The 24,936-nt window shown below is 41.4% G+C and overlaps 1 protein-coding gene across 11 annotated transcripts in view; it reads left to right on the forward strand.

Moving 5' to 3' along the window:
- Window positions 1-234: 234 nt before the first annotated feature.
- Window positions 235-24,936, forward strand: part of RNF38 (ring finger protein 38) — a 129,106-nt gene continuing 104,404 nt past the window's right edge. For 7 of the 11 annotated variants that reach the window (XM_027964416.3, XM_042243248.2, XM_042243249.2 and 4 more), the window contains exon 1: window positions 235-592. In XM_027964416.3, the coding sequence (XP_027820217.2) occupies window positions 346-592 (247 nt within the window). In that variant the 5' untranslated portion in view covers window positions 235-345. Of the gene's footprint in view, window positions 593-11,504; window positions 11,835-24,936 lie in introns of those variants that run through there. The other 4 variants (XM_042243250.1, XM_060409297.1, XM_060409298.1 and 1 more) reach the window with 1 other exon arrangement.

Consider the following 24,936-nt stretch of genomic DNA (forward strand, 5'->3'; position numbering starts at 1 on the left):
GGCGGAGCAGCCCCCGAAGCTGGGCTCTCCCGGCAGGCGGCCCTCAGCCTCCCCGCCTCAGCGAGCGGCAGCGGCAGAGGATGCCCCACGGCGCCGCCCGCCCAGCCCCAGAGCTTTGGTCTGCGGAGAAGCCCGCCGCCCATTGGCGGCTGCCGCGCTGCGTCCCCGCCCCCCTCCGCGTCCCCGCCCCCTCCGCCGCCGCTGCCGCTTCCCGGCTCCTCCTCCTCCCCCTCCGGGAGCCGCCTCTGTCGCCGCCACCGCCACTGCCGCTGCCGGCCGGGGCCCAGCCAGTGCCTGCCGCGCCGGAGTCGAGTCGCAGCCGGAGCCGCTGCCCGCGGCCCCGCCATGAGCGGAAGCGCCGCCGCCGCGGTCGCCGCCGCAGCCGCCTCAGCAACCGCGGCCGCCGCGCACTTCCAGCCTCAGTCGTCGTCTCCCAGGCCGGGCCCCGCCGAGCTCGGGCCCCCGCGCCGCCTGCGCGCCCCACCGCCCCGGCTCGAGCCCCCTGCCGCCGGCCGCCTCAGCCCTCCGGGCCACGGGCCTCTCCGGCCGGGCGCCCAGGGTGGCGGCGCCTGCGGCCGAGCGCCGGGAGCAGGTACGGGGTCCAGGAACGGGCCAGGCGGGGAGGGGCGTGGGTTGATCCCGGGGATGGGGGTGGGCAGAGGCGTGCGGTCCAGCAGCCCGGCCCCACGGAGGGGGTGGAGCGTTGTCCGGGTCAGGTTTGTCCGGCCCCGGAGCCCCTGGGAGTCCTGCGTCCTCGCTGTGCCGAGCGGCTCACAAAGCGTTTTCCCACCCAGTTGCTAACCGCCCCCTTCCTCCCCCCCGCCCCCCGAAGAGTGGGCAGGGCAGGACCTCTCCAGCTCTCCGCTGGGCGGAGGAGGAAACTGAGGCTTAGTGGGGGAAGTGACTTGCCCAAGGTCACATAGCCGGCGAGAGTCGTAGCCTGGCTGGGACCCAGGGCCCCTCTGGGCTGGCCCGGGCCCCGAGTAGGGGGCGCTGGAAGGAGGAAGAGCCCCCAGCCCCGAAGAACTGAGGTTGATCGCGGAGGAGGGGGCGCTAGGTCCATCCCCAGGCACGCCCACCCGGCGCTTTGGGGCTAGTTTAGGAGGAAGCATCTGTTGCGGGCTGGGACCGCGGAGCGGCGGCGGATTTGGGGGCTTGGTGGTGTGCTGGGATTTCGATTTGGGGATCCGCAGAAGGAGAGACTCCTGTGAGGTTGTGCTCTCGGGGAAGAGGGCTTTCTTGAGTGAGTGGGTCAGAGCTTCGGAAACTTCTGATCGCGGGGACCATTTGGTCTCTGCCAGGCCACCTTCCCCACCACTGCACGGATTAAACCAATCCAGCTGGAATTAATAGGAGGGAGGCCTGCTTGCTTTTGTGGAGACGCTGGTAAGGTGTCTTTTCCACGAAACGGCCCGAGTTTCGTTCATGCCCCAAACAAGTGTATATATGACCCTCGTAAAGGCGTTTCTGCTACAGAAAAACCAAGTGAGGTTTTCCCTGGTGGTCTGGACTTGTCACACTTGGGTAACCCTCAGAGAAAGAACAGCTGTCCTGGGCATGAAAAGGGGGAAGGAAGTGAGAGGATCGGGACTAGGTACACCCGCCTGCCTGGTATGGCACTGGGCCGTGTACCCCTTGGGATTCCCGTTTTTCTTTCGAGTAGGTTGTTTTTATTGTAGATACATCTTGGAAAGGAACTTGGGGTTCTAGAGGTGACAAAGATAGAGGAGGGTCCCGTGGAGCGAGAAAATGGAAGCTGTGGAATAGGGGGAACGGAGAGGGTATTTTGTCATTGTGGGGGAAGGGAGATGAAAGGGTTGCTGAAGGGAGGGAGACAGTGTCTAGTGTCGAGAAAAAGATTGGACTGTTTCAGAGAGGGAGCCAAAGGTATAGAGCTTGAAAGGAGTCCTAGAGGAGGATGGTGTCTTACAGGGTTGAGTAATAGGTATTGGTCGGCAATCACTTCGTTTTCTTTTGAGTAAAGACTGTTGTAAGTACTTTTACATAAATGTTTTAGCTGTTCTGCTCCCCACCCCCATTCTCTGTCGGCTTCTAAGGCAGGCCCATAGTATTGTCTTGGAAGTAAGGCTTGACAAAAGAGGGAAGGGAAAGGCTAATTAGCAAATGCATTAATTAGGGCCCTTTGTCCAGGATGATTCCTTGTTTAAGTCAGCTGTTTTCTTGTTGCCCTCCTGCACCTCAGTTTTCCAGTTGTAGTGGCTGTCGGCAAGGTTCTTTGGGAACAGCTCCCCTGATTCAGATAAGATGGTTACATTTTTTTAGAAAACTGAGAAAAACCTATTTGACAGATACACATAAAAGCATGAAAATTTACTTGTCAAAAACTTAAAATCAGGGAAATGCAAATTGAAACATCATTGAGATGCCATTTCACACTTATCAGATTGGTAAAAATTAAATGCTGTGATAATAAAATATTAGGTTATGAGGAAATCATCTATATACTGCTAGTGGGAATGTAAATAGATACAGCCATCATGGAGAGTAACATGATGTCTGGTTGAAGGAGGGCAGTCAAACCTATTTACCTAAAATGCCCATTTCTGGGTATATACTTTAAGAAATCTTTGCACACTTGTCCAAGAAAATAAGAAGAATGTTCATTGCTGCTTAAATGTCCACCAACAGGGAAATACATAAATTGTTAGATAGTCCCACACAATTGAGTATTATAGCACTGTGAAAAATAAACTGTAGCCGCATGCATTAAAATGGTTGAATCTTAACATAATATGGAGTGGGCGAGCAAGTAACAGAAGAGTTATTAGAGAAATGTTTCCACTTGCGTAAAATCTGAAAACATGCACAGTAATATTTTCTGTGTCTGTGTGCGCTCAGTCGTGTCCAACTCTGCGACCCCATGGACTGCAGCCTGCCAGGCTGCTCTGTCCATGGGAGGAATACTGGAGTGAGTTGCCTCATCCTCCTCCAGGAGATCTTCCCAACCCAAGAATTGAACCGGTGTCTTTTGCATTGGCAAGCGGATTCTTTATCACTGAGCCACCTGGGAAGCTCCCTGTATGTGTGTACATATGTAGTAATAGTATAAAAACATTCATGGTAGCAACACCAAATTCAGAGAAGTGGTTATTTCATAAGAGTGGATAAGGAATGGAATTGGTCAGGAGTACACAGAGGGACACACAGAGGGCTTTAATTATATCTAGTATTCTGTTATTAAATCTGAATCAGACAATTGCAGATTAAGATTTGCTTATCTTCAATGTAGGGTACAGGGATATTCATTATATTATTTTAAATTTTTTTTCAGATGTTTGAAATATTTCTCACATGCAAAACAATTTCTTGTTTACATAGCACAGGGGTTTTGTGCCATAATAATGAAAGTCTGGCTGCAGGCTCTAGCCCTGCGCAGCCAGTTAGGCATGCTGGCTGGTGATCTTTTTCTCACCCCTTTTTGACCTGCAAAGCTTAGATTTGTGATGGATGACTTTTATTTTGGAACAGCCGATAAGGCACGTGGAGGATTTCCCAGTCTTTCTAAACTTTCTGGGTAGACCTAGGTCAGCAGTTTGAGCTTTGTCAGAATATGAGTGTGCCAGGACATTTTCATCCATCAGATGTAGGGAGGGACCCAGAAATCTGATTCTGAACATGTTCCCTTGTAGATTCTGATGCACACTGGAGTTTGAGACCACTGCCTTAGGTTTCTTCTGACTCTGGGCTGTGGTCTTTCTCAGCTTTGCCCAGTCTATCCCCTGGACTGTCTTCTGTTGCTGCTCCTGCATGACTGGGACTAATTTGGACTCATGAGATATTTAGCTCTTTTGCAGGGCATAAAAGAATGATAGGGTTGGAAGCCATTGGATATTAAACCCTTCATAATCTGGGTTGTCTATTCCTCTTACTTTCATGCAGGTATCCAAGAGGCCCACCACCTACTAGGGCTCTTTATTGGGTTTTACAAACTTTAACCACACGTATCACTATATATAGTTTTATAGTTAGTGCAGAGGCAAAATAGTGTCTGACTGAGAAGGAAAACTAGCAAATTGGAGAAAGTATGCCCCCAGAGGTAAATGTATGTGATCTTGTCTTTCTCTGTAGATAATAGTGATTGAGTGTTTTAACTTAGCACATTCATTTGAAGTTCAGTTATTTGAACCTGTAGTCAAAGATTAGGGGCTTTAGGAACAACTCATTATTGCTCTGGACAGAAGAGTTTCCTTTCTCCCAAATTTGCTACTTTTCCTTCTTTCTAGACCCTTTTCCTCTAGTCCTAGTATGTTTATGAATGAATTTATATTAACGTGTGAGGATTTCTGGTGATGGAATATGTGAAATGCCTGTTTGCCATTGGTGAGGTTCTTTCTGGAAACCTATTTTAGAGGTGCAGTTTTGCCCCAGGTACGCTTTTGTAGGGCTGCTGATATAGGGTTGTATAACTTACGCTCAGCCCAGGACACTTGTTTTGTTTCTCAAGTGGGAGTACAAACCCATTTTGTGCTCCTCTTACCAAGATGCACATGTGTGGAACTGTCCCCTTAGTTGGACACCCTTTTCTAATCTTCATAAAGGTGCTCTCTGAACTAGCATGGCCCTGTGGCTTTGGAACTGTTGTTCAAGCTGTTACCTGTCTATACTCATCACAGGCTCTGCGGATAGGGCTGGTCACTGTTGGTCCTGGCTCTCTGCAAGAGTTTTCTTCTTGTGAACTTCTCATGGGAAGGGACTTACCACTGCCTCTTCATTACCAAGCTCAGTTGAACCAAAGAGGTCAGCTCAAAATTGTAAAATTTGTTATGGGTGTAGAGAAATGTGTACAGAATAAACAGTTTGAAAAATACCATTATTTGTGGAAAGACAATGAGAAAGAAATCATTGAAAAGACAGAAGCATCTGGTAAGCGAAGGAGAGAAAGTAGCTGTGTACCACGTTTGCTCTTGCATTCATATAGTGCTCATTTTGAGGGGAAATTCAATGCTATTTTTTTCTCTTCCTATTTCTCTCTACACTAGCATTCCTGAATTTCTTAGGACCTGAGGCTTTTTAGCCAGTTTGGAAAATATTTACCCATTTGTATTTTCCATTAAGTGGTTGTTTACGTTTCCTGCTGTTTCATTTTTTCTTGGAGAGAGAGGAAGGGGGAGTGCTGAACCAAGGACAAGACTGGACTTCCTACTGCTTCTGCAAATAATGGCAGTGTGTTTTTCAGAGCAGTTGTCATGGAAGAGTGCTGTTCTGCGGGCTCGAGAGGTACAATTTGAAATGGTTTCTGTTGCTGTTTTTATTATTATTTTTAAACGTGATCGAGGCTAATGGATAGAGGGTACCATTGTGCTTTTGCTGCTGTCTTAAAGAAAATTGTTAAAAAATGTATGCAAATAAAACTGAAAATGTTTAACAAAAGTAGTCTTCTGTCCATACAAGGAGAATAAACAATTCTTACCCGAAGCAGTTTCAGGTTTTTTTTTTTTTTTTCCTGTTTTTATTTTAAATGGATATTAGTGCTATTCTAGGGACTGCTTTGGCAGTTAACCAGAGTGATGTTGGGCAGATGGAGGAGAATGGTGGGATTATTGTGTTAGCCTTTAACAGCAGCTCCTTCCAGTCATGATATGGAAAGCTATCACTGCATTGTCAGCTTTTGTAATAAAATATGCATAGAAATGAGGGAGAGTGTGTAAGTTTTGATATGACCATTTGACCCTGTTGATAGAAGTGAAGAAATGATAAGAAGAAGTACATACATGGAAGAGAGAGCTGCAAGCAGTCAAGTAATAGAATATTTTGTAGTGCTTCTGGGATGTTCCTTGAGTCGAAAGTTACCTGTCAGTATCTGTTCTGCCTCAGCACCTTTGATTTCAATGTTTGCAGATGGTGCTCACTGATCTTCAGTTAAAGTCTGTTTTATTGTTACAGAGCTGGAAAGTGAGTGGTTTTGAAGACTTAGACTGAAGTAGTAGGGTGGGCATCATTTCATAATCACTTTTGCAATTAGGAGATAGGACTCATAATTAACAAAAATATTTTTGCTTGGCTTTTGGGCTACCTTTTTTTTTTTTTTTTTCATTTTAATAGATTTGTCTTCCTGTGTAGATTTCTGTTGATGCCTGAATACATGTTTGAATGAGCATTTGTTGGGTGGTTGCCAGTGATTCATGGGATGGTGGTGTCACTGTCAGAGACTTCATTACCTGAAGTACTGAGAATCACTGTCAGAGACTTCATTACCTGAAGTACTGAGAACAGCACAAAGGAGGATATTTCAGCCACAGCTTTCTTTTCTCCTGCTTTTCATGCTTCCTCCTGGGCTTGGTGGTGATCTCTCTGTCTGTCAGGATAGGCCCGGTCCTTTACTCTCCTCATGGGAGGGGTACAGAGGCTTTGCAGAACCTTTGGGCTGGACACCCATGAGTAAAACCCCTCAAACAATATTGAACCAGACCCGAGGGCCACCAGAATGGCCCCAGCTCCTCTTCTTTCCTTGCTGCTTATGTTGCCACCACCGACCCTTTGTTGTGGAGCCTGGAAGGTGCCCCCCTTCATCCCTAATTATACAAAAAGGCTTTGTGCTTGGAGGATGTTTTAAAGGAAGGATCACTGTAACTATAATTCCCTAAGCACAGCCAAGTAATGGGGGCATGCAGGGTAAAGATGGTATCCAAGTACTTGTTGGTAGGGAGAAGTCAGGAGGGGGTTAAAATCATCTGGAGACAGTACCAAAATGATGGATAATGGAGTGTTGTTGGTAATGCTGATGGGAATGTGTTTAAGTGAATACTTTTCAGGGTTTTAAATTCTAATACTTGCAAGATACTTGAAGCTTTAAAAAGCACAAGACAGCCAGAACTTTTTTCCCCCTAGTCTAAAATTGCAACTGAAAAGTACTTTAGAAGAAGGTATGTAGAAATCCAGGCCTACTTTGCTTTATGTTTGTGTTGCCAGAATGATTGATTGCCCAGGAAAGCCAAATAGATAACTTACTTACTATCCAGGGGGACTCTTGCTAATCTGTTTGTTTTTAAGTTTCTAAAAGTTAGCACTGACTGACATTTTGGGAAGCTGATTTTCCGCTACCACCACCAGAAAAAAAAAAAAAATCAATTAATATAGGGATATGTGCTTAGTAGGTCTTCCTTTGTGGCTTAGTGGTAAAGAATTGCCTGCCAGTGCAGGAGATGTGGGTCTGATCTCTGGGTTGGGAAGATCCCCTGGAGGAGGAGATGGCAACCCACTCCAGTATTCTTGCCTTGGAAATTTCACAGACAGAGGGCCTGGTGGGCTACAGTCCATGGGGTCACCAAAGAGTCTGACACACCTTAGCGACTAAACAACAAAATGTGCTTAGTAACCTCTTACATCAACCATCCTGTCATGGTACGCTTCTGAGCTCTGTTGGCAATCAGTCTTCTGGAGAACCCTGTTTACTATGTTAGCTATTAGTGTATTTCTTTAACTAGTTTCTTATACTTCTTTCTTTCTCCTCCTCCCTCCCTCCCTCTCTTTCTCTTCTCCTTCCCCATTTTTATTGACAAATAAAATTGTGCGTATTTAAACTGTGCAACATGATGGTTTGGTATTTGTCTGCATGGTGAAATGATTACAATGATCAGGTTAATTAACACATTCATTACCTCACATAGGTACCTTTTTTTTTTTGGTGAGAATGCTTAAGATCTATTCTCTTAGCAAATTTCAGGCAAAGTACTATTAACTGTAGTCACCATACCGTACATTAGAGCCTCAGAGCTTACCTATCTTAATAACTAAAGGCTTGTGCCCTTCAGCCAGCATCTCATTTCCTCCACTCCTAAGGCCCTGGTAACCACCATTCTACTCTTTGTTTCTATCAGTTTGACTTTTTAAATTTAAAAACAACAACAACAACAAAAAATAAAAACAAATATTTTTAATTCTGCAAATAAGTGAAATCTTATGGTATTTGTCTTTCTCTGTTTGGCTTATTTCACTTTACATTATTTCTTCCAGTTATATCTATGTTTTTGCAAATGGAAGGATTTCCTTCTTTCTTATGGCTGAATAATATTCCATTGCATCCATTTACCCAACTTCTTCATCCATTCATTCATTCATCAGACACTTGGGGTCCTTATCTTAGCTATTGTGAATAATGCTGTGATGAACATGGGAGTACAGACATCTTGAGGAAATCTGCCTTAAATTTATTATCACTTAAGAATACTGGGTAGTCCATACAAAGATATTGCCCAAATAATCCTTAAAAACACTGTACCTATTTAACAGCTAAATTTTGTGAGATTTGAAAATATACAGGGTTCCATTTTATCTACTTTTAATGAAATGTAAGGTTGATTTCTTCCACCCACCACCAGTTTTAGGTACATAAATTGCTCAGCAGTGACTTATAGTTTACCACTGTTACTCAGTTACTTCATTTGCTTCATTGATAATACATATTTCTTACAGTATATATGCAAATAGCCTCTGATGGTTTACTTCACTGCTCTCTGGTGGCCAGTAAAAGTAATGATAAAACATTTATTGAATGCCTACTATATACCAGGCACAGTGAGAATTTCAGATTTGATTCAGATATGCCACAGTTTAGCAGTAGACTCTGACTGTGTGTTAGCTGACCAAACAAATTTTTTGATCTGCTAACCCCTAATAAGAGGGCAGGGAACATCAAAATTGCATAAATAATAGTGATATGATATAATCATGATAATTAATATTGCTAAAGCACAGATCTAATCAAATCACAAACTTAAGTGATGGCCTTATAAGAAAAAGAAATATTTTTTGGTTTTGCATTTGAGGCCAGCATAATTGGGTCTTCATTATTCCAGTTGCTGCTGTTCTTCATGGATATTCTACAGGGAAGTTTAATACCCTGTTGTCCATATATTTGTGTATCACTTTTTCACCTCTATTCCTTTGTTGCTTCAGCTTGGAATGCCTGTCTTCCTCCAGTTTTTCCAAATCATACTAGTTTTTTAATATCTAGTGGTCATTTACTGGGTGCTTATTATGTGCAAGGCTCTGTTCTAAGTGGTTTACCTGGATTAATTCATTTAATTTTCACTACAGTCCTCTAAGATTGATGTTTTTATTATCCTTATTGTGCAGATGAAGAAACAAGATTGATATAAGCAAAGGTGATTACTCTCTTGGCCACTAAAGGGAATTTGCAGTCCCGTTTTACCTTTGCTCTTCCTGAGAAATATGCCCCTCCCCCCCTTTTTAAGTTCTAAATTTTTGTGTTGGGATTATTTATTATAATTAATTTCCTTTTCAGTCATTTATTACTTTCCCACATAACATGGAGTAGGAGTACGTACATTGGAGTGGGTTCACTTCAGATCAGGCATGTTTAAATTGCTTCTTAGAAAATCTCCCGTGTTCTGTGATTCTGAACACTGGCTTTAACTTGGTGCTTGTTTGGTCACTTAAGCAGATACAAAACTTTTCATGGAGAAGTTTGGCCCTACTCAGAATCCCACCTTTTTGTGGGATTTCCCTCTCTGAAATTAGTACAAGAATGGATGTTAGACTTCTTTTTAACCTTCTTAATTTCCATAATAAACTTTGATTTGTCACAAGCTAAACCATTCTAAACCATTCAGTGGTATAGAATATGAATATTTCAGGTGTCAGCTGGAGAGCCTGGTGCTGTGTTGATGCTGTCTGACAGAGTAGATTATATGGGGAAGATAATGTAGGATGGTGCGGTGTGGTTAAGTCCTGTCCAGCTCTTGCAACCCCGGGGACTGTAGCCTGCCAGGCTTCTCTGTCCATGGGATTCTCCAGGCAAGAATACTGGAGTGATTTGCCATTTCCTTCTCCACTGGATCTTCCTGACCCAGGAATAGAACCCTGGTCTCCTGCATTGCAGTAGATTCTTTACCTACTGAGCTATGAGGGAAGCCCTAATGTAAGATGCTGCTGCTGCTCAGTCGCTTCAGTCGTGTCCGACTCTGTGTGACCCCATAGACGGCAGCCCACCAGGCTCCACTGTCCTTGGGATTCTCCAGGCAAGAACACTGGTGTGGGTTGCCATTTCCTTCTCCACTAATGTAAGATAGTGGTTCCCAAATGAACTACTTAACTTAGTTGGTATGCTTGTTAAAAATATTCTTTAGGTGGCCTACACTTGGAATGTGAGATTAAATTTTTTTCAAGCAGTTACAGCGTTTCTAATATTATTTCATCTGTACTGTGGGCTTAATAGGCACTGGTGAGCCATCCATTTAGAAAATGTTCTGTGGGAAGGTGGGATTCTGAGGTCACAACCAGGTAGGATAGTTACAGACATTTGGAACATGTCATTTTTTTTTTTTTTCTCATGTCATGTTTTTGAGTTGAGCACTGCCAACTCAGTCTTTTTCTTCTACTTCATTTATGGATACCTGGAAAGGAAAATGAATTCTCCTTTCAAATTACTAAGCAATATGAAAATTCATAGGCGTAAGATAGTGTTTCTATTGTTGAAAATCACTTAGTCATGTCTGACTGACTCTTTGTGACCCCATGGACTGTAGCCCACCAGGCTCCTCTGGCCATGGAATTCTCCAGGCAAGAATACTGGAGTGGGTTGCCATTTTAAGGCAGAATAAAAGCTAATTAAATCCAGATAATTGAGGAATTTCCACCCACTTTCTGGTTTGCATTTCTTTCAGAAACTTAGCGTCAGAACATCTCAGAACATAGTTACAGTATGTTTGGGGTTCTAATGAAAGACATTGTTGACTGTCTTTGCCATATATGAGGAGTATGAGTCATGATATCTTGTGATCTGATCATCCAATGTTTCTTTTAAAAACTGCATATATTGTTGAAAACAGAGATTACTATTCCATGATATTTTTAAGTTTTAACTTTAAATAAAAGCTACCATTGTGTGCTTAACAGCAACAACAACAAATAAACCCAAAACTAACAAAGGCAACAAGTCAAAAGATATGCTTTCTTAAAGTGAATCTGTGTAGAATGCATGAGGTTATTAATATCTGTGAAATTAAAACTAAAGTACGAATTTGACTCTAGAATATTGTATATTCTTTGAGTCTAGCTTTTGGTAGAACAGTCTTTAAAAAAAAAAAGAATTCTCTCTCAGTTGACATAAATGGTATCAACAAACATCTGTGTGAGGTGGGGGTAGAAATCAAACTAGTTTTACCATACCAAAATCTTTTTATAGCACTTTTGAGATGTAAGCATGTTTCCTTTCAAAATAGAATTGTTTGATAGAATAGTTATATAATTTTTCCTGATCCTGTGTAATTAAAAACCCAAGGCCCAAATTCAATTCAAGAAACTTCCTTTCTATGGAAGAAGAATTATCAAGTTGAAAAGGGGCTTTAGAAATTTTGATTCTGAGATTTCTCTAAGATGGGAGAGGCCAGTCAAATTGGGTTTCAGCCCCACAGAATTGACCGTGTGACTTCCTAGGTCTGACGAGGTGGGGACTGTGTTACATTGGGGTGGGGCTTAAGCCTGGTAGGAACTAGAAGTGAAACTGGAAGTGCCTTAAAAAAAGCAGATCGTTGTGTTAGCCCGAGTTTGGCTGCCATAAACAGTGAGACAGAATGATTCTCAAGCACAAATGTATATGTAGTTACTTTGGCAGATTTCCTGAGAGAGTCAACATGTTTGCCTGTGACTCAGGACAGACCTGAGACTCAGTGGAGGAAAATGAGAGAAGAGCAAAGAAGAAGCTGAGTGAAATAGGGGCTTTAGGGTGCAGGTTTTGCAAGAAACTTTCTGAACCTTTGAGGGTGGCAGCAGGAAATTAAAGGTGGAATTCTGGGGACATTTTCCCTCCCTACAAGCTCTGTGGAGGTGGAGGCTGCAGCATGGAATGGAAGGTAGATAAATTTGTAAATGTTGATGACGTTATCCTTGTTACAGCAGAAAAGGTATATCCCTCCACCCTGTGCTTGTTTTGAAAGGATGGATTCCCACTGTATAGTATTAGTGATACAAGCAAAGGTTAGCTAGTCATATAATTTTATTATGCCTGGGGTTAACATTAACTTATTGACATTATTAATATGTTGTTAACAATGTTATTAACATTAACATTCACTTATTTTAAAAGAAAAACGAGAACTTAACAATATAATATTGACTCTTAAGAGCAATACATTTCCAGGGTGGTTTAATGGTAGTTATGTGTTATCCATCACGCACCAGAGATGACACTGCTAACATGCTCTACCTAACTAGAGCATGCTGTGCTGATGGTTTTCCCACAGGAGTGGTAGATTTAAATTCACAGAGGTTAAAAACCACTGCTCTTTCTGCTGGCCTCCCTGCTTCTCATCCCCAGAAACCACTGTTAGATACCTTGTGTGCAGATAGGTGCAGGTAATATGGATGAGGGTTAGGTTTATGACCCAGGACACTTTAATTTACTTATGCATCATGCTGGGATCTAGTTAAAAAGCAATTCCTAGCAAGGGCACAGGTGATGGAGTAGTGGAACTCAAACTTTAGCCTGCGTAGCAGTCATATGGAAGGCTGGTTAAAAGGAAGATTACTGGACCCCACTTCCTGATTCACTGGAATCAGAAACTAGGGAGGGTGTTTCAAACAAATTCCTAGGTGATGCTAATGCAGCTGTTGGAGGGGGTTTGTGGTTATTTTGAGAGCCATTGAGGATGAGTATAAATAACCCTGAGGAGACTCAAACTGTTCCTCTTGGTTTCTTGAGTATTATTTTATACTGAACTGAAAATGGTGACGGAAAAAAGGTTGCAGAAAGTAGTAGAGTAATTAATACTCTTCATGTTAAGCAAATAACGCTTCATAAAACAATTCTACATGTTTTGTTGTGGTGACTATGTGTCTCTCTGTCTAGAAAAAAGTCAGTGACAGACCCCATCAAAATGATGAGAATAAAGATGATTACTTTCGGAGAAGGATCCAGGATTAATGGAGGGTGGGATTTTAACTTTCTGTGTAAGGTTTTCATTTTTTAATGATGATATTGTACTTCTATTTATGTAGTTAATTTTACAGAAAGGTAAAATAAATCTGGGCCAGATACCTTGCATTTACTTCTTCAGGCCTGTCCTTCACCCATTTCCCCATGGCTCTTTGCCACAGAGAGTTCCCAGATCTTCTGGTTTCTGGTTGGGTTCAGCCTTAAGAGGAGATTGAAAAGGAGGAGAAGAATGAGGTCAGAAGGTTTATTCTCTCTCCTCTCAGAATAGTTGGTCTTGTATTACCTGGGTTCTGGTACTGTGTCCTGTCTTTTTTGGGGGCTGGAGCAATAATTGTTCTATTGCTAGCAGGTTCCTGTTCCTCCCCTGTGCTATCTATAGGCCCAACCTCCCAACTTCATAATTATTCCTTTTATAAACAGACCCCCTTCAGATTATCCTAATTTGAGTTTGCCATCTCTGCACTGTTAGGGTAATAACTGATAGACTCTCCCCTGTTATTCCTCTCCTTACTATAATCCCAGAGGTAGTATCAGTGCGATTTTGATGTGTGTTTCTTTCCAGATATTTGCTATACACAGCGTGGCTCTCAAACAAATGAGTAAATAAAACACAAGGGATCATATTATACTCCCTGTTCTTTACATTGGTGGTTTTTTTTTTAACATCATACTATATATAGTGTGATTATCTTTCTACATCAGTGTAATCTATCTCATTTTTAATAACTGTGCAATACTCCATTGTGCTTGATAATGGATGTACCGCAATGTAATCAGGTCCTTATATATTTAACATGACATTTTAAATTGTATACTGAATTTTCCTTAATACTTTAAATCTGTTTCTCACTCTCTTCTGTTGATCTGTCAGTATTCTGGCACCAATATTGCATGTTTTACTTATTGTGGTTTTATATGGGTATTGGCTTTGTCGGGCAACTCCTTGTAGTATTCTTATTTTGGAAAAAGACCTTTGCCTTTCATTACATGCTTTTCCCTCATCCAGGTATATTTTTTAAATGTTTTTGTCAGAGTTACTACAAAGTTTCCACTGGTGCACAAATTGGAAAAGCATTAAGTTTATTAAGTTGGAAATAATTGATCTCATTACACTGTTGTGCCTTTTCATCCATTAATATGATTTTCCACCCCCAATTTTTTTTTTGATGGTTCTGTGGCTTTACTGAACTACCAGCAGTTAGTTCTCATCCACATTGTAGATTTTTGAAAGTGGTAACAGGCACATAGGTACTGACATGTAGACTTGTTTGGTGAATCTTCATTATGTTTTCTGGACAACTGCACATGGGTCAGGTATGGGACGTTCTTTTTCCCTTTGGCCTAAACAGCTTTGTTGAGCCTAGTGTCCGTGCATGCATTTGGGGTTCTCATCTCCTTCGTGGAAAATTGCTGGATTTCTTTTGAGTGCCTGAGGGGCATGCTTCTTGAAACCTGCTTCAGGGATGCTGCCTGCAAATGTTGATAGTATATTATCTGGTCACCACCTTGGTGATGCTGACCCACCCTTTTTTGTGGGAGGGGTTGGAAAAGAAGTTTCCAATAATTAAAAAAAAGTATTTTTATTATAAGTTTGTCAAATGCCATTAGTGGAGTTTTGTAGTTTAATTCGCATGTCATTTCCATAGTATTTTATATTCTTCCTGCTTTTGACAGTAGGGTGTTTTTCATCATATTTTTTGAGGTTTGCTGATGTTACGGAAAGCTGTTAATTTTGTGTATTTATTTAAAAACCTGCCAATTTCTTGAGCTCTTTTAGCCATTTTAATAATTTTTCATAGGTTTTTCTTGGGCATTCCAATTGGACAACTCTGTTATTGGCAAACTTGCTAATTTAGACTCCTCTTCAATACTTCCCTCTGTTATTTTTCTTTGTCATTTCAACTGGCTAGACTGTAACATCCAGAAAATGTCATGTACTTGATTGTTGTCTAATGAGGCTGCCTCAGATGTGTTTCACTGTTCATTGTGGGGTTGACTATGGGTCTGAAACCTAGCAAGTTAAAGAAGTAGTATTTTTATTTATTATAAGTTTGTCTAATGCTTGCCAAACCTGTTGTCTACCTTTAGAGGTTATGTCTTCTTTTTATTTATTTATGCACTGAATTAACATTAATCCATTTTTATTTTTATTTTACTTTCAATTTTTCTATAATCCATTTTTAGTATGGAATTATCTGTAAATTTCTGAAATGGATCTCATAGTACTTGATTGACTTGTTCATATTTAAGGCTTTGGTTTATATTCAAGGAAGAAAAGGTTTGTAAATTTCCTTCCTTGTATCATCCTTGATATCAGGAGTTTGGAAGCATGGACAACCAGCCTTTTAGGAGGAGGGGCAGTAACCATTTTCATCTTGTTTTTTAAGCTTATTCCATTCAGTTTTCGGTTTTTGTTTTATTGTGTGTGTGGTAGGGAGGTAGTCAATTTTGATAAAAAATTTTTTAAGAAAAATTCTTTTCAAGCTTTGAAAAAGTATGAATGAATTCATTGTTGTTTTTTTAGAATTTTCTCTGTAAGTGATTTTGTGAGCTGTATTTTGTTCTGTTTTGATTGGATTAAAATCTCCTGACGTATTTCCTCATCTGTAAAATAGGTGTAATATAGGTATAATGAAAATGGGCCCATGTATGTGCCAACTATATACTAAGCAATCAAATGATGGTTGCTGTTATTTTTTTAAAAAATGATTAACTTTTAGTCTTGGATCTATTCTATATTTTTGTATACTGATTGAGGAATTTCTGTTCTTTATTAAATTCTTTTTGTATACCTTAAAATATTTCTTTAAATGTATGGGCTTCCTTGGTGGCTGAATCAGTAAAGAATCTTCCTGTAGTGCAGGAGACCTGGGTCCAATCCCAGGGTGGGGAGGATCCGCTGGAGAAGGAAATAGCAACCACTTCAGTATTTTAGCCTGGAAAATCCCATGGATAGAGGAACCTGGCAGGCTATAATCTATGGGGTCTTGGAGTCGGATACAACTTAGAGACTAAACTGCCACGATACATGTATTGTCTTCTAATTATAAAAATGCAGATTGCAAAAAATTCAAATGTTACAGAAATATGTATTAAGAGAAAATAAAGTCCCTTTATTTGAATTATTCAGGGATTAATGAGAATGGCTTGTTGTATATAATCGGTGTGTGTGTGTTTACTGTGCACATACATATATGTGTATGTGTGTAAATGTATTTAAAAATGGGGCCATCCTATATATATATTGTTCTGAAACTTGTTTCTGCTTTATATCTTGGATCTCTTTCCAAGTCAGTATTTATAGGTCTAGTTGTTCTTTGAGAAAAGCTTTATTTGACATGTGATAATATGCATAAAACATGCACATTTTGTAAGTTTACCACTTAGTGAGTCATCACAGTGTGAATACACTTGTGTAACCAATAGTCAGGTCATGAAATAATGTTATTACAGGGACCCCCAGGCACCTTCCATTGGGCTCCCTATCTCATTGTTCATACAATTTAACAGGCTTGTTGAAATATAACTCATATATCATGCAATTCACCCATACTAATTATACAATTCAATGGCTTCTGATATTTTGGTATATTCATAATTGTGCAGCCATCACCATTGTCTGATTCTAGAATCTTCTCATTCCCTGAAAAGAAACCATGTACCCATTGGCAGTCACTCTTCATTTTCTCCCACCTCAAGCCTAGGAAACAGCTATCTTCTTTTTCTATAGATTTGCCTATTCTGGACCTTTTATAGTGGAATCATACAATATATAGTCTTTTATGACTGGCTGCTTTCATTTAGCATAGTGTTTTCAGGTTCATCCATATTGTAACATATATCAAAGCTTCATTCCTTTTCATGACCAAATAATATTCACTGTATGTATGTACTGCATGTTATTCATCCACTTGTCAATTAATGGACATTTGGGTTGCATTCATTTCTGGACTGTTATGAGTAATGCTGCTGTGAATATTTGCATACTAGATTTTTTGTGTTTACGTTGGTTTATATTTCTTTTAGGTACACAGACTCACAGACAGACAGACACACACACACACACACACACACACACACACCCCAGGAGTGAAATTACTGGGTCAGACTGTAACTATGTTTAACATTTTGAGGAACTGCAAACTATTTTCCAAGGTGGTTGTACCATTTCATTTTACTAGCAATGTATGAGAGTCCTGACTTCATATTCTCATCAGAATCTGTTACGTCTTTTTTATTATAATCATCCTACTGGGGGAGCATTGGTAGTTCATTGTGGTTTTGATTTGCATTTCCCTAGTGATTAATAATATTGAGCATCTTTTCATGCATTATTGATCCATGTAGATTTTAGAAAAAGCTTTGAAACTTTTTCTAATTGTCAGAGGCAGAGCTTAGTAGTATCTTTAGTGTCCTCATACTTTTTATATAAGCATTTCAGTACATCTTTATTTCTCTACTCTCTTTACTGTTTCTTTATAATCCATAGTTTTATTTGTTTGTATATATTGCATATTTTCTTTTGAGAATGATTTTTTAAATGTTTCAGTGTAATTATATAGCCAGATTTAGAATAGAATTTTACATTGTTTTCCTGTTGCTTTCCTTTCTTAGCTATACAGTAACTGTAAATCAATTGATGGATGAATACTGTAGTTTCCAGGATCCATGTTTTCATAAATTATGTATAGGATTACATGAATTGATGACCTTTGTTGTTGTTCAGTCTCTTAATTTGTGTCCAAGTCTTTGTGATTCCATGGACTATAGCACGCCAGGCTTCCCTGTCCTTCACCATCTCCTGGAGTTTGTTCAAACTCATGTCCATCGAGTTGGTGATGCCATCCAACCATCTCATCCTCTGTTGTCCCCTTCTCCTCCTGCCTTCAGTCTTTCCCAGCATCAGGGTCTTTTCCAATGAGTCAGTTCTTCGTATCAGGTGGCCGAAGTATTGGAGCTTCAGCATCAGTCCTTCCAATGAGTATTCAGGACTGATTTCCTTTAGGATTGAGTGGTTTGATCTCCTTGCAGTTCAAAGGACTCTCAAGAGTCTTCTCCAGCACCACAGTTCAAAGGCATCAATTCTTCAGCACTTAGTTTTCTTTATGGTCCAACTCTCACATCCGTACATGGCTACTGGAAGAACCATAGCTTTGACTATACTATCTTATTGGCAAACTGATGTCTTTGCTTTTTAATATGCTGTCTAGGTTTGTCATAGCTTTCCTTCCAAGAAACAAGCATCTTGTAATTTCGTGGCTGTAGCCACAGTCCACAGGGATTTTGGAGCCCAAGAAAATAAAATCCATCACTGCTTCCATTTTTTTCCCCATCTATTTGCCATGAAGTGATGGGACCAGATTCTATGATCTTAGTTTTTTGAATGTTGAGTTTTAAGCCAGCTTTTTTCACTCTCCTTTTTCACTTTCATCAAGAGGCTCTTTAGTTCTTCACTTTTCTGCCATTAGAGTGGTATCATCTGCATATCTGAGGTTGTTGGTATTTCTCCTGGGAGTCTTGATTCCACCTTGTGATTCATCCAGCCTGGCATTTCACGTGATGTACTCTGCATATAAGTTAATTAAACAGGGTTGCAATATACAGCCTTGTCGTACTCCTTTCCCAATTTTGAGCTAGTCTATTTTTCCTTGCAAGGTTGTGACTGTTGCTTCTTGACCCGCATACAGGTTTCTCAGGAGACAGGTAGGATGGTCTGGTATTCCCATCTCTTTAAGAATTTTTCAGTTTGCTGTGATCCATACAGACAAGGGCTTGGTGTAGTCGATGAAGCAGGTGTTTTTCTGTAATTCCCTTTATTTCTCTAAGATCCAACGAATGTGGGCAGTTTGACCTCTGGTTCCTCTGCCTTTTCTAAAACCCAGCTTGTACATCTGGAAGTTATTGATTCGCATACTGCTGAAGCCTAGCTTGAAGGATTTTGAGCATAACCTTATTAGCATGTGAAATGAGTATAGTTGTGGGTAGTTTGAACATAGTTTGGCACTGCCCTTCTTTGGGACTAGAATAAAAACTGAACTTTTCCAGACCTGTGGCCACTGCTAAGTTTTCCAAATTTGCTGACATATGAAGTGCAGCACTTTAACTGCATCATCTTTTAGTATTTGAAATAGCTCAGCTGGAATTCCACCACTTCCACTCGTCTTGTTTGTGGTAATGCTTCCTAATGCCCACTTGACTTCAGACTCCAGGATGTCAAGCTCTAGGTGAGTGACCACACTATCATGGTTATCTGGGTCATTAAGATTTTTTTTGTGTGTGTAGTTCTTCTGTGTATTCTTGCCACCCCTTTTTAATCTCTTCTGATTCTGTTAGGTCCTTGCTCTTCCTGTCCTTTATTGTGCCCATCCTGGCATGAAATGTTCCCTTGATATCTCCAATTTTCTTGAAGATATCACTAGTCCTTCCCATTCTATTGTTTTCCTCTACTTCTTTGCATTGTTCATTGAAGAAGGCCCTTACCTCTCCTTGCTATTCTGTGGAACTCTGCATTCAGTTGGATATATCTTTCTCTTTCTCCCTTGCTTTTTGCTCTCTTCTTTCATCAGCTATGTGTGAAGCCTCCTCAGGCGACCGCTTTGCCTTCTTGCATTTCTTTTGCTTTGTGATGGTTTTGGTCCCTGCCTCCTGTAGAATATTACAGACCTCTGTCCATAGTTCTTCAGGCACTCTGTCTACCAGTTCTAATCCCTTGAATTTATTTGTCATCTCCACTGTACAATTATAAGGGATTTGATTTAGGTTATACCTGAATGGCCTAGTGGTTTTCTCTACTTTCTTTGATTTAAGCCTGAATTTTGCAATAAGGAGCTGATGATCTGAGCCATAGTCAGCTCCAGGTCTTGTTTTTGCTGACTGTATAGAGCTTCTCCATCTTCGGCTGCAAAGAATATAATCAGTCTGATTTTGGTATTGACACACAGACATTTGGTGATGTCTGTGTGTAGAGTTGTTTCTTGTGTTGATGGAAAAGGATGTTTGCTATGACCAGTGTGTTCTCTTGGCAGAACTTTGTTAACCTTTGCTCTGCTTCATTTTGTACTCCAGGGCCAAACTTGCCTGTTACTTGCCTGTTCAAGGTATCTCTTGAATTCCTATTTTGCATTCCAATCCCTTGTGATGGAAGGGACATCTTTTTTTGGTGTTAGTTCTAGAAGGTCTTGTAGGTCTTCAAAGAACCGTTCAACTTAAGCTTCTTTGGCATCAGTGATTGGGGCATAGACTTGGATTACTGTGATGTTGAATGGTTTGCCTTGGAAACCAGATAATTCAGTTATTTTTGAGAATGCGTCCAAGTACTGCACTTTGAACTCTTTTGTTGACTGTAAGGGCTATTCCATTTCTTCTAAGGGATTCTTGCCCAAGTAGTAGATATAAGGGGTCATGTGAATTAAATTTGCCCCATTCCGGTCCATTTTCGTCTGATTCCAAAGATGTCGATGTTCACTCTAGCCATCTCCTACTTGACCACATCTAATTTACCTTCATTCATGGGCCTAACATTCCAGGTTCCTATGTGATATTGTTCTTCACAGCATCGAACTTTACTTTTATCACCAGACACATCCACAGCTGAACACCGTTTCCACTTTGGCCTAGCTGCTTCCTTCTTTCTAGAGCTGTTAGTAACTGCCTTCTGCTCATCCCCAGTAACATACTGGACACCTTCTGATCTGGGGGTGGCTCATCTTCCACTGTCATATCTTTCTGCCTTGTCATGGTTTTCACGGTGTTCTCAGGACAAGAAGACTGGAGTGGTTCGCTCCTTCGGTGGGTCACGTTTTGTCGGAATTCTCCACTGAGACCTGTCCATCTTGGGTGGCCCTGCATGGCGTGGCATATAGCTTCAGTGAGTTACACAAGCCCCTTTGCCATGACAGGAATGTGATCTGTGAAGCAGTGATGATCTTAATGACTGATTCAGACGTTTTAAAGGTATGGTTCAGTTCAGTTCAGTCGCTCAGTCGTGTCCGACTCCTTGTGACCCCCATGGACTGGAGCACGCCAGGCCTCTCTGTCCATCACCAACTCCTGAAGTTTACCCAAACTCATGCCCATTGAGTCGGTGATGCCATCCAACCATCTTATCCTCTGTCGTCCCCTTTTCCTCCCTCCTTCAATCTTTCCCAGCATCACGGTCTTTTCAAATGAGTCAGCTCTTCCCATCAGATGGCCAGAGTATTGGAGTTTCAGCTTCAGCATCAGTCCTTCCAATGAATATTCAGGACTGATCTCCTTTAGGATGGACTGATTGGATCTCCTTGCTGTCCAAGGGACTCTCAAGAGTTTTCTCCAACACCACACTTCAAAAGCATCAGTTCTTCAGCACTCAGCTGAAGCACTCCAACTCTCACATCCATATATGACTACTGGAAAAACCATAACCTTGACTAGACAGACCTTTGTTGGCAAAGAAATGTCTCTGCTTTAAGGTTTTCATTTCCTTGTTGTAACTCGGAGCTTTTTGTTTGTTCTTAATTCATCAGGAGTTTCAAGGTAATATTTTTAGTCAGTTACCCTTCCAGGGAGAACAGCCTAAGATAGGAGGTTTGCAGAGAAAAATGATATAGTCTGTTTCTTCATTATCAGCGAGATGAATAGAGAAACCAGATGGACAGACTAGAGAGCATGGTTCCATTATTTGGAAGAATCAACTAATCCCAGAGCATCATACCTACTTGCCTTTGTTCAAATATAATATGTATGTATCTCCATATTTGTGTGATTCATCAGTACCACTCTTGCCTCTATGGCTCCTTTTCTGAGTTATTACAAATAGTTTATATCCAGTGTATTTTGCCTTAGCCAGAAGTTCATATTGAGAACAGTTCATATTCAAATCTAAATGGAAATACTCCTTGAAGAGTCTATAAGGGATGGCCCACAGGATGATATTACAGTGAGTTTTCCAAGGCATAGGGACTAGTATTCAATTTTATGGGCTCAGAAACTAGGCTTTTTTTGGCATGTCTCCAGGTGATCAGACTTACACTGTCCAAGTAACAAAAGGCTTATATCCAAACTGAAAGCACAAGTTTATTAATTTGTAAAGTGAAAGGGCCTTTTTAACAGCTTGGTGGTGATGGTTTATTCGCTAAGTTGTGTCCGACTGCTTGCAACCTCATAGACTGTGGCCTGTCAGGCTCCTTTGTCCATGGGGTTCTCCAGGCAAGAATACTGCAGTGGCTTGTCATTTCCTTCTCCAGGGGATCTTCTCAACCCAAGAATCGAACCCAGGTTTCCTGCATTGCAGGCAGATTCTGACTGATTACTGACTGAGCTACAATGCAACAGATAAATATGAGTTTCTACTGTGTACCAGGCCTACTTACTGGGTATACAGTAGTGAACAGAAACAGTTAAAACTTCTGCTCTTAAGATGAAGCTTGCATTCTGACGATGTGAGACAGACATTAATAAACACATAATATGTCATAGAAATGGTAAGTTCTAAGAAGATAAATGGAGGAGGGTAAGGAAAGATGAGCAAAGAAGGAAAGGATTGAGTGCTGTTTGAGTCCATTGGCCAAAGAAGGCCAGAGGAGTGCTTGCTGTCAAGGGGCAGAAGGGAATTCTGAGCGGCTAGAGAAGAAGGGTGACAGGAAGTGGGATGGTGGTCTTCTAGGCCATTATAAAGACTTTCTTTTTGGCTTTTGTTCTGAGTGAGATGAGATCACTGAGCAGAGGAATGATGAATGATGTGACCTTCTTTTTAGCTGTGTTTCTGGCTGCTGTGCTGAGGAGTGTAGGGAGGTTAAGGATTGAAGGAGGAAAAGCAGTTAAAAGGCTGTTTTGGTTGAGCAGAAGGTGAGGCGGTTTGCCTGCTTCTTGGTTGCAGCTAGGAAGTCAGCCCTTGTCTATGTAACTATTTTTCCTACTTTTTGAAACTGCTCTTGCCAAGATCAGTGATAGTGAGTTGATAAACCAATGGACATTCAGGTCACATCTCACTGTGTGTCTTATCAGAATTCTCCATAGAATTCTCCCTCTTTCTTGAATCATTATCTCTTGACTTCTTGGATAACCATGGTTTTCCTCTCACTTTTGTGTGTAATTTTTGTTAGCCCCTTCCCCTCAGTCGCTGCAGGTTTGAGTTGCTTAAGGTTTGGTTTTGTACCCTCATCTCTTCTGTTCTCTCTTGATGATATAATTTGTTCCCAAAGATTTTATATATCATTTATATGCTGAGAATTTCCAAATTTATATTTTACAAGGAACTCATATTTTACATGTCAAAATCTAAACTTATTATCCAGCCAGAACTGAAGAGAAACTGATCTTCCCCTGACTCCCCATTTTCCCTCTTAGATAATGACATCCAATTGCTTAACCTGGGAACCTAAGAGTCATTTCAGGCACCTTTGTTTCCCCCCGCCGTACCCCCTGCCCCCCATCCTTCACCGAGTCCTTTTCAACTCACCTCCAAAGTGTTTCTTGTAGCTTTCCATTTCTCTCCATAGAGTCCATCTCGCCTTTTCCCTTTCATTTGGTCCTCACACTTCTCTGGCTTTCCTCCCATTTTCTCTGCACAGCAGCCAGAGAGCTTTTAAAAGAATAGGCCGCACGGTTACTTAAAACAATTCATTGGCTTCCTGTTGCACTTGAACTTGTCCAGTTTTTCCTTTCCCTCTCACAAGCTGTTTTCTCTGCATAGACTTCTCATTCTGCCCTTTGCTTGGTTCCTCCTCATCCGTTAGCACTCAGCTTTCCTCTGAGGCCTTCCTTGGCTATCCTGTTCAAAGGAGGTTCTACTTCTCTGCTCTCTCATTACACTGTTTTTTCTTCTATAGCACTTAACCACAATTTACAATTACTCATTCATGGGTTTACATATGTGGCCCAGATACTTGTCCCTCTAAGTCTGGTGGAAGAGGTGGGTTTGTAGTTGCATTCAGAAGAAGCTGCAAATAATTTTTCACTTTGTCCTAGGTGAGTTCCCAGAAGCCCATTCTCTGATCTTCCTTTCTATGACGTCCCCCCCAATCCCCAAGAGTGGGGAGATCTTTGACAGCTGGTGTTCAAGCCTTGGTTGTCTTGTTCCTGGGTCCATCCAATAAGGTGGTTTTGATCATCATGTTCTTCACAAATGAACATTTATAGGACAGACCAAGACCTTCCTCTTATTTGGCTATCTCTCCTGATTGAACTTTGGTATATCCCAGAGTACTTCCTTCTGATCACCAGTTTGGCATTGGGAACAATGGAAGGAATGAAGGGTATCAGGTCGCCTTATCCTTCCCCCCAACCCCTTTAGAAATTGTCTTCCCTACTAGGCTGCAAGCAGCATAAGAGTTACTCTCTCCTGTTTTCACCATCATGATGTACCCAGCGCTTATGTAGTGCTTGGCACTTGGTAGCACTTATTGGCACATATTCTCTGTATAGGATATGCACAGAATGGAAGTAGAGCAAAAACAGGTAGCTCCTTTTGTGAGAATTTCATCTAAGTGATAGGAGGCTTGATGGAAAATCTTCCTCTTATCAGTAAATGCCTCTGGTATCCGGAATATTTGTCCGTGTCCTCTCCTCTCTGTCTGTCTCCTGGGCAGGGCTGGACATGACAAGAGTGGTTTTAGAATCTGTTTCTCATTGCTGATTGCCACCTTCAGGTAGCCTTTTGTTTCTTTATATGTGTTCATGTCACTGATTAAGTTAGTTCTTCTCCCAGTCCATTAAGTGTTCTGGGCCTAGGAAAAACCTATTTCTTACCACTGCATTTTGGAGAAGGAAATGGCAACCGACTCCAGTACTTTTGCCTGGAAAATTCCATGGATGGAGGAGCCTGGTAGGTAGGGTACAGTCCGTAGGGTTGCAACGAGTCGGACACAACTGAGCGACTTCACTTTCTTTCTGTAGTTCATTTTGGAGAAGGAAATGGCAACCCACTCCAGCGTTCTTGCCTGGAGAATCCCATGGACGGAGGGGCCTGGTGGGCTACAGTCTATGGGGTTGCAAAGAGTCGGACACGACTAAGCAAGTAACACACATACACGCACGCACAC

The sequence above is a fragment of the Ovis aries genome, chromosome 2 (genome assembly GCF_016772045.2).
Source record: "Ovis aries strain OAR_USU_Benz2616 breed Rambouillet chromosome 2, ARS-UI_Ramb_v3.0, whole genome shotgun sequence".
NCBI classification, from domain to species: Eukaryota; Metazoa; Chordata; class Mammalia; order Artiodactyla; family Bovidae; genus Ovis; species Ovis aries.